The 16546-nt window shown below is 33.5% G+C and overlaps 1 protein-coding gene across 3 annotated transcripts in view; it reads left to right on the top strand.

The window, feature by feature from the left end:
• LOC102968613 (butyrophilin subfamily 1 member A1-like) overlaps window positions 1-16546 on the top strand; it is a 76636-nt gene that overhangs the window by 18129 nt on the left and 41961 nt on the right. For all 3 annotated transcript variants that reach the window (XM_015542397.2, XM_015542396.2, XM_015542398.2), the window contains exon 4: window positions 948-1061. In XM_015542397.2, coding sequence (XP_015397883.2) covers window positions 948-1061 — 114 coding nt within the window. The remainder of the gene's footprint in view (window positions 1-947; window positions 1062-16546) is intronic.

Below are 16546 nucleotides of genomic sequence, written 5' to 3'. Positions count from 1 at the left end.
TAAATTTTAATCAGTAAGTGAAGTGACATTTCCTTTGTGCTTTGGTTTGGGACATCACATTGGTTTAAGTTAGTTAGAAAGAAAACTTGAGGTGGAAAATGTGAAAGAAGCAAACACATACACCATACACCATGATAGAGAAAACATTTTAAAATGCTCATATATTTATATATACATATATGTTTGAGATCATCAATTAAAAATTACACAGACATTTTGGGGCATCTGGGTGACTCAGTCAGGACCTCTTTTGAAGTAACAGTATTAAATAAAAGAATATAAAAATGATACTCATTTTTACAGATTTTATTTGCGAGATGACACATATCTCATAAGAAATGGGGAATTGAAATAATCTCTGTCTCAAGAACATAGACATGAATTCCATTTAGCTTATCATCCAAGATGTCACAATTTTTCCTTTAATCTTTGGAAAAGCTCCACATGCTTCTTACTCATTGGTATATTGTCAAACTCACATATATATTTATATAGAAAATAATCAGATAGAAAAGACACATGGCAAAGTCAGTGTGGGGTCTGTAGCAGAAATAATGGAGAAAAGGTTGAAAAAAATACTTAAATGCATTTTTAGACTTTTATTTGTTGTAAGAGAATTATTTGTTGCAAATATAATAATATTTGTTAAATTTTGATTGTAGGTACATGGATGCCTGATAAATTATTTGTATGTGTTCAGCATATTAAAACATTTGATAATTTATAAAATAAACATCTGAGTCTCCATATATCAAGAACAGGAAAGGAAACTGAAGCCTCTTTAGGATTCCAAAATTCTTTAGAATTGCAGGGAGAGGTAGATGAGGCTTAGAATCTGTGCTCTTCCTCATAATGTCACCTAAAGGAAAATATCTAGGGATTTGTTCTCAACAGCCAAGTCTCTGATAGCAAGCTGGATACTAAGTGAGAAATTTTATATTTTTCAGATACCTTGTTTCCTGAGGACTGTCCTTGGGCAGTGGGGTTTGCAGTTTTCCTGTCTCTCCTGGCCTTTGGTGCAACAATCAGTGTTCTATTTGTGTGTACCCGAAAAGCCAAAGGTAAACTTAAAAAATGGTGAATTGGCTCATTTTTGGAAGAATTAGAATATAACAGTAACAAAAAAATCATAAATGATCTGTAGGTGGTCTTTAGCATTTAAAATTGGGAATAAGAAAACCTGAACAGACTCATCCACAAACTTATAGCTTGGAATGTTTGTCAGAAACTAGAGGTTATCTGATGAAGGTCAATTACTTCATCAAGGAAAAAAAAACATGCTTGGTTTGTTTATGAACTGACACTTAAATTTGTGGGTTCAGAAACAAGATTATATAATGCTTTGTTTATGTGTTTATATATGCACTCAGAGATAATCAAATTCTCTACAATATAATTTAACTGAAATCTTAGTGTAGCATTAGGATTTTTTTTTTTTCTGTCATCAGAATGCCATTTTTCTCTAATATTGGGAGAGGGGGCAGAAATCAGTATAGCAGTATTCAGAACATTTCTTTGTGAGCAAAAGCAAGAAGATATTAACAGATTAGAGCTTTTTCCAGGCCATGAGTGCCTGTGACTGCCTTTCTCCAGTCCCTAGAAAATAATGCATCATAAGAACCCATTTTTCTGTGCTCTGGCTTAATTACGTTTCTCTACATAGGCCTGGCTACCCACAGCCTGTGGCACTTCTGTCCCTCACTCTCAATGTGTTCAGTGAGTTCTTTAAAGAAATGCTCTGTTCAGAAATAATATTTGTGCTGTAGACAGGCTTAGGTCATTATTCCTGTAGAACTATGATATATTTCTATTTACATTTGTACTTCATTGATTGAATTTCCAGTATCTTGAAGGTTACTTTCCTGCCAATGTGATTTACCTCCACTAGGTAGGAGAAGAGAATCAGGGCAGTGATCAAAAGTAAAACAAAACAAGCAAACAAACAACAAAACAAAACAAAACAAAACAAAACAAAAAAACACAAAACCCTGACCATGAAGAGAAGCATTGCATTGTGTTAAAGTTCTTCTCTCATCACCTGTCAGTTCACAAAAATGATATAGTTCATACTCCTAAATTTTTGTACAACTTAGAAATCCTTTAAATATCCAATACTGTCTACTTGGTCAATATGAAAAAAAATAGTTTTTTTTTCTAAAAATGTGAGAAATATATTTTCATGGCAGAAAAATGGTATTTATCAGTTAGAGCATAGCTGATAAATTTTATTTAATTGAAAACAATTGTTAACTGTACTGGAATTAAAATGAAAAACTTAATAAAAATGTATAGCTGACAATACTACGTTAGTTCCAGGTCTACAACAGATTGATTCAAGAACTCTTCACAATATGCTTTGTTCACCAAAAGTGTAGCCACCATCTGTCACTAACAGCTATTACTATACATAAATTATATTACTTAAGCTGTACCTTTCATTCATGAGACTTACTCAGTTCATAACTGGAAGCCCATACCTCCCACTCCCCTTCACCTCTTCCTCCTCCAGTACTGCAACAACCAGTGTGTTCTCTGTATTTATGGTCTGGTTCTCTTTTATTTGTTTGTTTTGTTTTGTTTTCCACACATAATTGAAATCATATGTATTTTTTCTTTGTCTGACATCTCACCAAAATACTCTCTAGTTTCATCCATGTTGTTGCAAATGGCATGATCTTATTATTATTTTTGGCTGAATAATAATCCATTGTATAAATAATATTTATTCTTTCATCTTTCCAAGGCATTTAGGATATTTCCATATCTTGGGTGTTGTAAATAATACTGCAATAAACATAGTAGAGCATATATATTTTTGAATTACTTTTTCCATTTCTGGGGGGTTAAATACCCAATAGTGGAATTACTTGATTTTACCGTATTTCTATTTTTAATTTCATAAAGAAACTTCCTGATATTTTCCACAGTGGCTGCACAAATTTAGCTTCCCACCAACAGTGCACTAGGGTTCTCTTTTCTCCATATCCTTGCCAACACTTAGTATTTATTATATTTTTGATACTAGTCATTGTGATAGGTGTCAGAAAACATTGCCTGGTTTTGAATTGCATTTCACTGATGATTAGCGAGGCGGTTGACGATTATTATATGTGTCTGTTGGCCATCTTGGAAAACTTTCTATTCAGATAATCTGCTCATTTTTTAAATGAATTACTCATTTTCTTTTTCTTCCTTTTTTTTTTGCTGCTGATTTCTTTTAGATATTTTAGATATTAAGCCTTTATCAGAAATATCACTTACAAGTATCTTCTCCCATTCAGTAGGTTGCCTTTTGCTTTGTTGATAGTTTCCTTTACTGCACACTTTTTTTTTTTTTTTGGTACAGTCCTAGTAGTGTACTTTTTGCTTTTGTTGACCTTGTCTTAGCAGACATATCCATTAATACGTTGCTAAGATCAATATCAAAGGGATTGCTGCCTATGTTTTCTTCCAGGAGCTTTATGGTTTCAGACCTCAGATATAGGTCTTTAATTTATTTTTATTTTTGGTACGGTGTAAGAAAGTGAGTCAGTTTAATTTGTTTGCATATAGTTATTCAGTTTACCCAGGCCATTTATTGAGGAAGATTTTTTTTCTCCTATCGTGTATTCTTGCCTCCGTTGTCATAAATTAACTGACCAAAGAAGCATAGGTTTATTTCTGGGCTCTCTCTTTAGTTCCATCGATTTGTGGGTTTCTTTCTTTTTTGTGTATCAATAAAATACTTTTTTAGTTATTACAGCTTTGTGGCATAATTTTAAAATCTTGGATTGTGATATATCCAGCTTTGTTTTTCTTTCTCAACGTTACTTTGGGTATTCAAAGTGTTGTGTGGTTCCATACATTTTATAATTATTTGTCTTATGAGGAATTGCTATTGGTATTTTGATAGGGATTACATTGAATCTGTATTTTGATTTGGGTAATATGGATATTTTAGCAGTATTAATTCTTCCAATCCAGGAGCATGGAATATCTTTCCATTTGTTTCTGTCATCTAAATTTCTATAATCTATATTTTATAGTTTTCAGAGTACAGGTCTTTTTCCACTTTGGCGAAGTTTAGTCCTGGGTATTTTATTTTTTGGTGCAATTTTGAATGGGATATTTAAAGACATTTTTTTTTCTACAGCTTCATTATTAATGTTTAGAAATGCAGCTGTTTTCTGTATATTAATTTTGCACCATGAAATTTTACCGAATTCATTTATTAATTTTCATAGTTCCTTGGTGTATTCTACAGGGTTTTCTAAGCATAATATTTTGTCTTCTGCTAAACGGCACAGCTTTCTTTCTTACTGATTTGGATGCATTTATTTCTGTGCATTGTCTGATTGGTGTGGTTATGATTTTCATTACTTTTTTTTTTCTTTTTAAGTTCCATTTGTTTTATTGCCATTTATTTATTTATTTATTTATTTATTTATTATTTAATATAATTTATTGTCAAATTGGCTAACATACAGTGTGTAAAGTGTGCTCTTGGTTTTTGGGTTAGATTCCTGTGGTTCATTGATTACACACAGCACCCAGTGCACATCCCAGTGCCCTCCTCAATGCCCATCACCCATTTTCCCTTCTCCCCCACCACCCCTCATCAACCCTCAGGTTGTTCTCTGCATTTAAGAGTCTTTTATGGTTTTCTTCCGTCCCACTCTGTAACTATTTCCCCCACTTCCTTTCTCCAATGGTATTCTGTTAATTTTCTCAATATCCACATATGAGTGAAAACATATGATATCTGTTTTTCTCTGACTGACCTATTTCACTCAGCATAATACTTTCCACTTCCATCCATGTTACTGCAAATGGCATGATTTCATTCTTTCTCATTGACAAGTACTATTCTATTGTATATATAAATCACATCTTCTTTATTCATTCATCAATTCATGAACATTTAGACTCTTTCCATAATTTGGCTATTGTTGATAGTGCTGCTATAAACATTGGCATACATGAGCCCCTATGAATCAACACTCCTGTATCCTTTGGATAAATTCCTAGTAGTGTTATTAGTGGGTTATAGGGTATTTCTATTTTTAATTTTTTGATGAACCTCCACACTGTTTTACACAGCGGTTGCACCAGTTGGCATTCCCACCAGCAGTGCAAGATGGTTCCCTTTTCTCTAAATCCTAGGTTGCATGTATTGATTCCTGAGTTGTTAGTTTAAGTCACTCTGACTGGTGTGAGGTGGAATCTCAGTGTGGCTTTGATTTGTATTTCCATGGTGATGAGTGATGTGGAGTATCTTTCCATGTCTGTGTGGGCCCTCTGAATGTCTTCTTTGGGAAAGTGTCTATTCATGTCTTCTGCCCATTTCTTCACTGGATTATTTGTTTTTTGGGTGTTCAGTTTGGTCAGTTCTTTATATATTTTGAACACTAAATTTATCCAATGTGTCATTTGAAAATATTTTTTCCCATTGGGCCAGTTGCGTTTTACTTTTGTTTATTATTTCCTTTGTAGTGCAGAACTGTTTTATCTTGATGAGGTCTCAATAGTTTAATTCTGCTTTTAATTCCCTTGCCTTTGGGGATGTGTTGAGGAAGAATTGGTTGCAACTGAAGTAAAAGAATTGGTTGCGTCCTTTTTCCTCTACAGTTTTGATGGTTTCCTGTCTCACATTTAGGTCTTTCATCCATTTTGAGTTTATATTTGTGTATGGTGGAAGAAAGTAGTCTAGTTTCATTTTTCTGCATGTTGCTGTCCATTTCTCCCAACATTTGCTAAAGAGACTCTTTTCCATTGTATGCTCTTTCCTGCTTTGTCAAAGATTAATTGGCCATACTTTTGTGGGTCCAATTCTCGGTTTTCTATTCTCCTCCATTGGTCTATGTGTCTGTTTTGTACCAATACTGTACTCTCTTGGTAATTACATCTTTATAGTAGAGGCTAAAGTCTGGGATTGTGATGCCTCCTACTTTGGTTTTCTTTTTCAATATTACTTTGGTTATTCAGAGTCTTTTGTGGTTCCATACAAATTTTAGAATTGTGTGTTCTAGCTTCAGGAAGAATGCCAGTACAATTTTGATTCAGTTTGCATTTAATGTATAGATTGCTTTGGGTTCTATTGAGATGTTAACAACATTTATTTTTCCAATCCATGAGCATGGAATGTGTTTCCATTTCTTTGTTTCCCCTTCAATTTCCTTCATAAGTTTTCTATAGTTTTCAACATAAATATATGTTATATCTTTAGTTAGGTTTATTCTTACATATTGTATGGTTCTTGGTGCAATTGATAATGGTACCAATTTCCTGATTTCTCTTTCTGTTGCTTCATTATTGGTGTATAAAAATGCAACAGATTTCTGTACATTGATATTTTACCCTGTGACTTTGCTGAATTCTTGTATCAGTTCTAGCAGCATTTTGGTGGAGGCTTTCATGGTTTTCCATGTAGAGTATCATATCATCTGCAAAAAGTGAAAGTTTCACTTCTTTTTTGCCAATTATGATGCCTTTTATTTCATTTTATTGTCTGATTACTGATGCTGGGACTTTCACCACTATGTGAAACAACAGTGGTGAGAGTGGGCATCCCTGTCATGTTCCTGATATCAAGGGAAACACTCTCAGTTTTTACCCATTGACAATGATATTAGCTGTGGGCTTTTCATAAATGGCTTTTATGATGTTTAAGTATGTTCTTTCTATCTTGACTTTCTTGAGGGTTTTTTATTAAGAAAGGATGATGTATTTTGTCAAATGCTTTTTCGGCCTCTATTGACAATATCATATGGTTCTTATCCTTTCTTTTATTAATGCATTGTATCACATTTATTGATTTGTAAATATTGAAGGAGCTCTGCAGCCCACGAATGAATTCCACTTGATCATGGTGAATAATTATTTTTATATGCTGTTGAATTTGATTTGTTAGTATCATGCTGATAATTTTTGCATCCATGTTCTTCAGGGATATTGGCCTGTAATTCTCTTTTTTTATGGAGTCTCTGTCTGGGTTGGGAATCAAAGTAATGCTGGCTTCATACAATGAGTCTGGAAGTTTTCCTTCCCTTTCTATTTTTTGGAACTTTTTGAGAAGGATACGTGTAAACTCTTCCTTAAATGTCTGGTAGAATTCCCCTGGGAGGCATCTGAGCCAGGACTCTTATTTGTTGGGAGATTTTTGATAACTGATTCAATTTCTTCACTACTTATGGGTATGTTCAAATTTTCTATTTCTTCCCATTTGAATTTTGGCAGTATGTGGATGTGTAGGAATTTGTCCATTTCTTCCAGGTTGTCCAGTTTGTTTGCATATGACATTTCATAGTATTCTCTGATAATTGCTTGTGTTTCTGATGGATTGGTTGTGATAAATCCTTTTTAATTCATGATTTTATCTATTTGGGTCCTCTATCTTTTGTTTTTGAAAAGTCTGGCTAGGGGTGTATCAATTTTGTGTTTTTTTTTCAAAACAACAGCTCTTTGTTTCATTGATATGTTCTACTTTTTTTTGTATTCTATATTGTTTATTTCTGATATGATCTTTATTATTTCTATCCTTCTGCTGGCCTTGGGGTTTATTTGCTGTTCTGCTTCTACTTCCTTTGGGTGTACTGTTAGATATTGTACTTGGGATTTTTCTTATTCTTTGAGATAGGCCTGGATTGCAATGCATTTTCCTGTTAGGACTGCCTTTGCTGTGTCCCAAATGTTTTGGACTGTTGTGTTTTCATTTTCATTTGTTTCCATATATTTTTAATTTTCTTCTTTAATTTAATTTAATTTAATTTAATTTAATTTAATTTAATTTAATTTCTTCTTCTTTAATTGGTTGACTCATTGATTTTTAATAGGATTTTCTTTAACCTCCATGCATTTGGAGGTTTTCCCAATGTTTTCCTGTGATTTATTTCAAGTTTCATAGCATTGTGATCTGAGAATATGCAAGGTATTATCTCAATTATTTTATATTTATTGAGGTCTATTTGTGACCCAGTATGTGATCTATCTTGGAGAATGTTCTGTGTGCACTTGAGAAGAATGTGTATTCTGCTGCTTTAGGGTGAAAAGTAAATATATCTGTAAAGTCCATCTGGTCCAGGGTATCATTCAGGGCCATATATTTTCTGTATTGATTTTCTGTCTGGATGATCGGTCCATTGTTGTAAGTGGAATATTAATATCCCCTGCCATTACTGCATTCTTATCAATAAGGTAGCTTATGTTTGTGATTAATTATTTTATATATTTGTGTGCTCCTGAATTGGGAACATAAGCATTTATAATTTTTAGCTTTTCTTGATGGATAGATCCTATAATTATGCTATAATACTCTTTTTCATCTCTTGTATCAACCGTTATTTTGAAATCTAATTTGTCTGATATAAGGATGGCTACTTCAGCTTTCTTTTGAATTCCAGGAGTATGATAGAGGGTTTTCCAACCCCTCACTTTCAATCTACAGGTGTTCTCAGGTCTAAAATGGATCATTTTTAGACAGCAAATAGATGAGTCTGGTTTTTTATCCATTCTGACACCCTGTGTCCTTTAATTGGAACATTTATTCCATTTTCATTCAGTGTTATTATTGAAAGATATGGGGTTAGAGTCATTGTGTTATCTGTAGTTTTCATATTGTAGTGATGCCTGGTCCTTCGTGGTCTTTGCAACATTCCACTCACAGAGCACCCCTTAGGATCTCTTGTAGGGCTGGTTAAGTGGTGATGAATTCCGTCAGTTTTTGTTTGTCTGGGAAAACGTTTATCTCTCCTACAATTCTGAATGATAAGCTTGCTGGATAAAGGATAGTTGGCTACATATTTTTCCTATTCATCACATTGAGAATTTCCTGCCACCCACTTCTGGCCTGCCAAGTTTCAGTAGATAGGTCTGCGACTACCCTTATGTGTCTACCTTTGTATGCTAAGACCCATTTATCCCTAGCTGTTTTCAGAATTCTCTCTTTATCTTTGGATTTTGCCAGTTTCGCTATGATATGTCATGCAGATCAATTCCTATTACATATGAAGGGAGTTCTCTGTGACTCCTGCATTTCAATGTCTGTTTCCTTCCCCGGATTGGGGAAATTTTCAGGTATGATTTGTTCAAGTACACTTCGTGTCCTTTTCTCTCCCTTCTTATTCTGGAACTCCTATGATTCAGATATTATTTCATTTCATTGGATCACTTAGCTGTCTAATTATCCCCTCATGGTTCAGAATTTTTTATCTCTCTTTTTCTCAGCTTCATCTTTTTCCATAATTTTATCTTCTATTTCACCTATTCTCCCCTCAGCCTCTTCCATCCTCACTATCACTGCCTCTAGTTTATTTAGCACCTCATTTAGAGCATTTTTTAAATTCACCATGACTACTTTTTAGTTCCCTGATATCTGGAGCAATAGATTCTCTGCTGACTTCTATGCTTTTTTCAAGGCCAGTGATTAATCTTATGACTATTATTCTAAATTCTTGTTCAGTTACATTGTTTATATCTGTTTTGATTAATTCTTTAGCTGCCATTTCTTATTGGAATTTCTTTGAGGAGAATTCTTCTGTCTTGTCATTTTTTCTAGTTTTCTGTCCCTTCTGCATTTTAAAAGCTTGTTGTGTATGCTGCACCTGTGAGCACTACTATATTATAGAGTGGTCATACACTGTCTAGGCCCTGGCCATTCAGCAGGTATTTCTTGGAGTATGTTACTTGCTCTTTGTTTTTGTGACTCTAGTTGTTTTATCTCCCTACTCAAAGTGATGTTTTGGACCCTCCACCAGGTGTGCTTTGATATGTTCACGGAAGTGGCCCTATGACCCTCCACGTTGTCCCCATGGGCCCCTGGAGATGTCTTTGTCACTTTGCAGTCCAGACTCTTGGAATTCAATGCCCTTTGGACTCAACACTGCTTTTTTTTGAGGGAGGAGGGAACTTTGGGTCCCCCTACTTCTCCACCATGTTGTATCTCTTCTTCATTACTGTTTTGAATACAAGTGACAAGAATGGACATCCTTCTCTTGTTCTGTTGTTAGAGGAAGAGCTGTCATTTTTTTAACCATTATATATGATAATAAGTGTGGTTTTCCCATGTACAAAATTAATTACATTGAAGTATGTTCTCTCTAAACCCATTTTGCTAAATTTCTTTATCATGATAAATATCAAATTATGTCAGCTGGTATTTTCTGCATCTATGGAGTTGATTACATAACTTCCATCCTTTATTCTATTAATGTGTTATATAATGTTGATTGATTTGTGGATACTGAACCATCCTTGCATCCCCAGAAGAAACCCCCTTGATCATGGTGAATGACGTTTTTTCAAGATATTATTAAAGGTGGTGTGGTAATAATTTGTTGAGAATTTGCATCTGTGTCCATCAGGAATATTGACCTGCTTTTGTTTTGTTTTGTTTTGTTTGCTTTAATGTCTTTGGTTTTGCTATAAAGGAAACCATTTTTTTAATCTTGGAATTATTTGGAAAATTAATTCATTTTACATTTTTTGGAATAGTTTGAGCAGAATCAGTATTAACTCTTCTTTAAATTATGTGTGCAATTCACTTGTGAATACATCTGGTCCTGATGTTGTATGTCAAGAGTTTTTGGATGCCAATTCAATATTATTACTCAGAATTGGACTGTTCAGATTTTCTGTTTCTTTGTGATTCAGTTTTGGAATATTATGTTTCTAGGAATTTATCCATTTGTTTTGGTTGTCTAGTCTGTTGGTGTCTATTTTTTCATAGTGGCATAATTATAATCCTTTATATGTCTCTGGTGTTGGTTTTGATTTCTCCTCTTTCATTTCTGATACCATTTGTTTGGGTTCTTTCTTTCTTTCTTTCTTTCTTTCTTTCTTTCTTTCAATAAGTGTATCTAAAGGTTTATCAATTTTGTTTATTTTTTCAAATGACCCCGCTCTTGGTTTCAGTGATATTTTCTATTTTTGTCTCATTTTATTTATTTTCATTCTCATCTTTATTATTCTCTTCCTTCTACTAACTTTGTATTTTGTTTCTTCTTCTTTTTCTAGTTCATTTAGGTGAAGTGTTGATTGTTTATTATGTATTTCTTGATCTTGATGCAGGCATCTATAATATTGAATTTCCCTCTTAGAACTCTTTGCTGAATCCCAAAGTTTGTGAGAAGTTGTATTTTTATTTTCATTTGTCTCCATGTATGTTCTTATTTCCTCTGATTTCTTAGATTACCCATTTCTTGATTAAGAACATATTGTTTAGCCTCCTCATGCTTGTGTCTGTGTGTGTGTGTGTGTGTGTGTGTGTGTGTGTGTTTTCCAGTTGTTTTCTTGTAAGTAATTTTTAGTCTCTTACTGTTTTGGTTCAAAACATTCTTCTCCTGATTGCAATTTTCTTAAATTTATTGAGTTTTTGTTTGTTTGCTTGTTTGCTTTGTTTTGTTTTGTTTTGTTTTGCTTTTGTCCTAATGTGATCTATTCTGGAGAATGTTCCTTGTGCACTTGAAAAGAATGTGTATTGTTATGTTTGAATAGGATGTTATGTATAAATGTGTTAAGTTCATCTGGTTTAATTTGTCAGTCAAAGACATTGTTCCCTTATGGATTTTCTGCCCTGCTGATCTCTCCATTGAGATTAGTGGGGTACTAAGGTCCTTTACTATTATTGGATTACTGTCAATTTCTTTTTTTTATGTTTGATAATATCTGGTTTGTGTATTTAGGTGCTCTAGTATTGAGTGCATTGATAATTACAATTGCTATATTCTCTTTTTGGATTGTTTATCTTTAGATAGTGTCTTTCTTTTTCACTTCCTAGAATATTTGTTTTTAAGTCTATTTTGTATAAGTACATCTAACCCACATTTTTCTTCACTTACATTTGCATGGCAAATACTTTTACATCCCTTCACTTTGATCTTTATATGTCTTTATGTCTAAAGTAAGTCTCCTTCAGGCAACATATGCATGGGTCTTTTATTTTAATCCATTCTATCATACAACATCTTACATTGAAGCATTTTGAACAGTATATTTTAAATAACTATTGATAGGTACATTATTGTGCTTTTATTTGTTTTCTTAGCTTTTTTCATCTTTCTCAGTTTATTTCCTCCCTTGTTCTCTTTTCTTGTGATTCGTTACTTTACTTAATGGAATTCTTGGCTTTTTTCTTTATATTTTTGTAATATCTAGTATAAGTTTTTGGTTAATGGTTACCATGAGGTTCATACATAAGATCTTAAGTATATAACATTTTAACATAAGTTCATGTTCAATTAAATTCAAATACATTTTAAATGAACTTCATTTATCTTCTCACTCTCCATTTTATATATCTATCTATATCTATATCTGCATCTGCATCTAAATCTACATCAACATCTACATTTATATATATCTATATCTATCTATCTCTATCATCTATCATCAATCTATTGATATCTATCTATATCATCTATATCACCTCTCTATTATCTCTATATCTATCTATGTATCTATGTACCTATGTATCTATCTATCTATCTATATCATCTCTCTATCTATATAGTCATATTTTACATCCTTTTATGTTGTGAGTCCCCTTATCAAATTTTTTAGATATAATTGATTTTAATAGTTTTGTTTTTTAATCATTATGTTGACTTTTTACATGTCTGCTCTACTAACTTTACTGTATTTTGCTTTTACTCATGATTTTTTTTTCCTTTTATAAATGTCTTCCTTCTCATTATGGTCTGTTCGTTTTCACTTAAAAGTCCTTTTAACACTTATTGTAAGGCCTGTTTAGTGGCTATAACCTCTTTTAACTTTCCTTTTTCTAGGAAAGTCTTTATCTCTCTTTGAATTCTGAATGATAGCCTTGCCATCTACACTGTTCTCGGTTGTAGTTTTTATTTATTTTTTTTTCTTTTCAAAACTCTGAATACAGTAGGTCACTCCCTTTTGCTCTACATGTTTCGGCTAAAAAAAATCAGCTAATGGACTTATTGGGATTTTCCTTTTTAGTAACTACTTGCTCCAATATTTCTGCATTTATGTATGTATGTATGTATGTATGCATGTATGTATGTATGAATGTATGTATTTAGTACAAAGGGGGATGAGGCAAAGGGGGAGAGGGAGACAATCTCAGTCAGGCTCCACCCTCAGCATGGAGCTCTATATAGGGTTGATCTCACCAACCTGGGATCATGACCTGAGTCAAAATCAAGAGTCAGACACTAACACACTGAGCCACCCAGACACCCCTCTTTTTTTGCTTTTAAAATTATCTCTTCATATTTAGTCTTCCATATTTTAATTATTAAGTGTCATGGTGTGGACCTCATTGGATGTCTCTGAGCTTTGGTACCTGGATGTCTGTTTCCTTCATCAAGTTAGTGAATATCTCCACTATTATTTCTTCAAGTAAGTTTTCTGCCTCCTTTCTCTTTTCTCTTTCTGGAAATCATATGATGCAAACACTTATTCACTTGATATTATCTCATAGATCCTTTAGTTTACCCTCATTTTTATTTATTTTTCTTTTTGCTTTTCTTCTTAGGTGCTTTCCATGACTCTGTCTTCAAGATCACTGGTCTAGTCTCCTGTATTCCCTAAGCTACCGTTGATTCCCTTTCGCACAATTTTATTATAGTCACTGTATTCTTCAACTCTGATTTTTATATTTTCCTACATATGTTAAAATTCTCACTGAGTTCATTTACTCTCCACACCTGTGAGAATATTTTGGAACATTACTTTGAACTCTTCATTAGGTATATGATTACCTCCATTTCATTCTGTTGTTTTCTTGACATTTTTTCTACTTCTTTCATTTGGAACATATTCTCATTTTGCTCATTTAGTGTGTGTGTGTGTGTGTGTGTGTGTGTGTTTCTTTCTATGAATTAGGCAAAACAGCTCGTTTTCCTGAACTTGAAGAAATGATCATGTGTATAGTTATCCTCTGTGTAGACTGTTTTTAGTGCATTTGGCTGGATGGCTGGAACTGTGGTTTCCATGGGCTCTGGAGCATAGTGCTCAATATACTCTGGCTGCCATAAAGGTGTAGCCAAATATTAAGTGGGATCTGGCTGTGGTAATACTGGGATCACCACACTTAGGGGTCTCTGGCAGGGCTCCGTATCTGAGGTGGGTTCTGGCCAGGTGTTCCCTGGACATTTTGTGTCAGGGCTTTCCCTGGTAAGATGTTTGGAGTCAGACTGATGCAGTCCTGGAGCGTTCCACTGTGTTTTGCACCTGTGACATCATGGTGATTCAGCTGGAGCTGTGCTGAGTGTAGACCCAGTGTGCCCTGGTGTATACTGCACTGGCTCATCATTTGTGTAGTGGCTGGCTGGTGTGGACTAGGTCTGTGGATCACTAAGGAGTTAGCCAGCTAAAGGTTCTGGACTCTATTTCTATCCATACTATTAATATGGAGGGAAAATATAACCTGTGTTTTAATGAAGACCCCTTGACCAAGGGTGAGTTTCATTAGCTCCCCTGCCATTTGGTAGAGTTCTAGGGCTGGATCCTTTGTATTTTAGTTGCTCCTTTCTTTTAACTTTTTAAAAAAATTTAGTTATTTGGAATGCAGGGTTATATTAGTTTCACATGCACAATATAGTAATTCAACACTTCCATATAACACCAGTGCTCATCAAAACTACTCTCCTTAGTTTCCATCATTTAATCCATTGCCCCACCCACCTCTCCTCTGGCAACCATCAGTTGGTTCTCCATTGTTAAACATCTTTTACTTGATTTTCCCCTCTCAATTTCTTTATTTTTCCTAGTTGAGCATTTGGTATGTTTCTAAAACCCAAATATGAGAGAAATCATATGGTACTAGTCATTCTCTGACTCACTTATTTTTCCTAGCATAATATTCTCTAGATTCATCCATATTATTGCAAATGAAATATTTAATTCTTTTATATCACTGAGTTATATTCCATTGTGTGTATGTATATATATATATATATATATGTGTGTGTGTGTGTGTGTATGTGTGTGTATGTATATACATATATATAATTGCAGTTATGTGTATATCTATTTTATTACAGTTGCATATATATATAATTTTAGTTATTGTGTGTATATATTTTGTTACATATATATGTATATATATACATATATATATATATACATAATGTAGTTATTTTGTATATATGTATTTTGTTACATATATATATATATATATATATAATCCATTCATCACTTGACAGATGTGGGCTGTTTACACTATTTCACTATTGTAGATAATGCTGCTACAAAGATCAGGGTGCATATAGCCCAGAATTAGTAGTATTGTTTCTTTAGGTAAATACCAAGTAGTGAAAATATTCAATCATAGGGTAGTTCTATTTTTAACTTTTTGAAAAACCTCAATACTATTTTCCAGGGTGACTGCACCAGTTTGCATACCCACCAACAGTGCATGAGCAATTGCCTTTTCGACATCCTATGAAGGAACGCTATTTCCTGTGTTGTTAATTGTAGCCATTTTGGCAGTTGTGAGGTGATACCTCATGGTAGTTTCCATTTGTATTTTTCTGATGCTGACTAATGTTGAGCGTCTTTCCTTGTCTTTGTTCATCTTAATGTTTCCTTTGTAAAAATATCTATTCATTTCTTCTGCCTATGCTATAATTGGATTATTCATTTTTGGGGTGTTGAGTTTGTAAGTTCTCTATATATTTTGGATAATAACTCTTTTCTCACCTGTGTCAGTTGTAAATATCTTCTCCCATTCCATAGCTTGCCTTTTAGTTTTGTTGTTTCCTTCCCTTTGCAGAAGGTTTTTATTTTGATGAAGCCCCAATACTTTATTTATTTATTTATTTTTTTACTTTTGTTATCCTTGCCTCAAGACAGATATCAAGAAAGAAGTTACTATGACCAATGTCAAACTACTGCCTATGTTATACTCTAGGATTTGTATGGTTTCAGGTCTCACATCTAGGTCTTTATTCTTATTTCAATTTACTTCTCTGAATGGTGTAAGAAAGTGATCCAGTTTCCTTCTTTGTCATGTAGCTGTCCAGTTTCTTCACATGATTTGTTGAAGAGACTTTCTTTTAGTAGTGGTAATCCTTTCCTGCTTTGTCAAAGTTTAATTGACCACATACTTTTGAGCTCATTTCTAGGTTTTCTGTTAAGATCCATTGATCCCTGTGTCTACTTTTGTGCCACTAACATACTGTTTTGACCATTACAGCTTTGTAATATAACTTAATATGGAATTATAATTCTCCCAGCTTTACTCTTCTTTTGTATGATTGCTTTGCCTCTTTGAGGTCTTTGTAGTTCCCTACAAATTTTAAGATTGTTTGTTGCACATCTGTGAAAAATGCTGTTAGTATTTTGATAAGGATTACCTTAAATGTGTAGATCGCTTTTGATAATATAGACATTTAACAATATTTGTTCTTCCTATCCATGCACAAGGAATGTCTTTCCATTCCTTTGTGTCCTCTTCAATTTCTTTCATGAGTGTTTTATACGTTTCAGAAAACAGGTTTTTCACCTCTTAGGTTAGGTTATTTGTATATATGTTATTGTATTTGGTGCTATTTTAAATGGGATTGGTTATTTAAATTGTTCTTTCTGCAGTGATTTA

The sequence above is a fragment of the Panthera tigris genome, chromosome A1, assembly GCF_018350195.1.
Source record: "Panthera tigris isolate Pti1 chromosome A1, P.tigris_Pti1_mat1.1, whole genome shotgun sequence".
NCBI classification, from domain to species: Eukaryota; Metazoa; Chordata; class Mammalia; order Carnivora; family Felidae; genus Panthera; species Panthera tigris.
The sequence above is the reverse complement of the archived record's forward strand: the minus strand, read 5'-3'. Positions and strand labels throughout refer to the sequence as shown.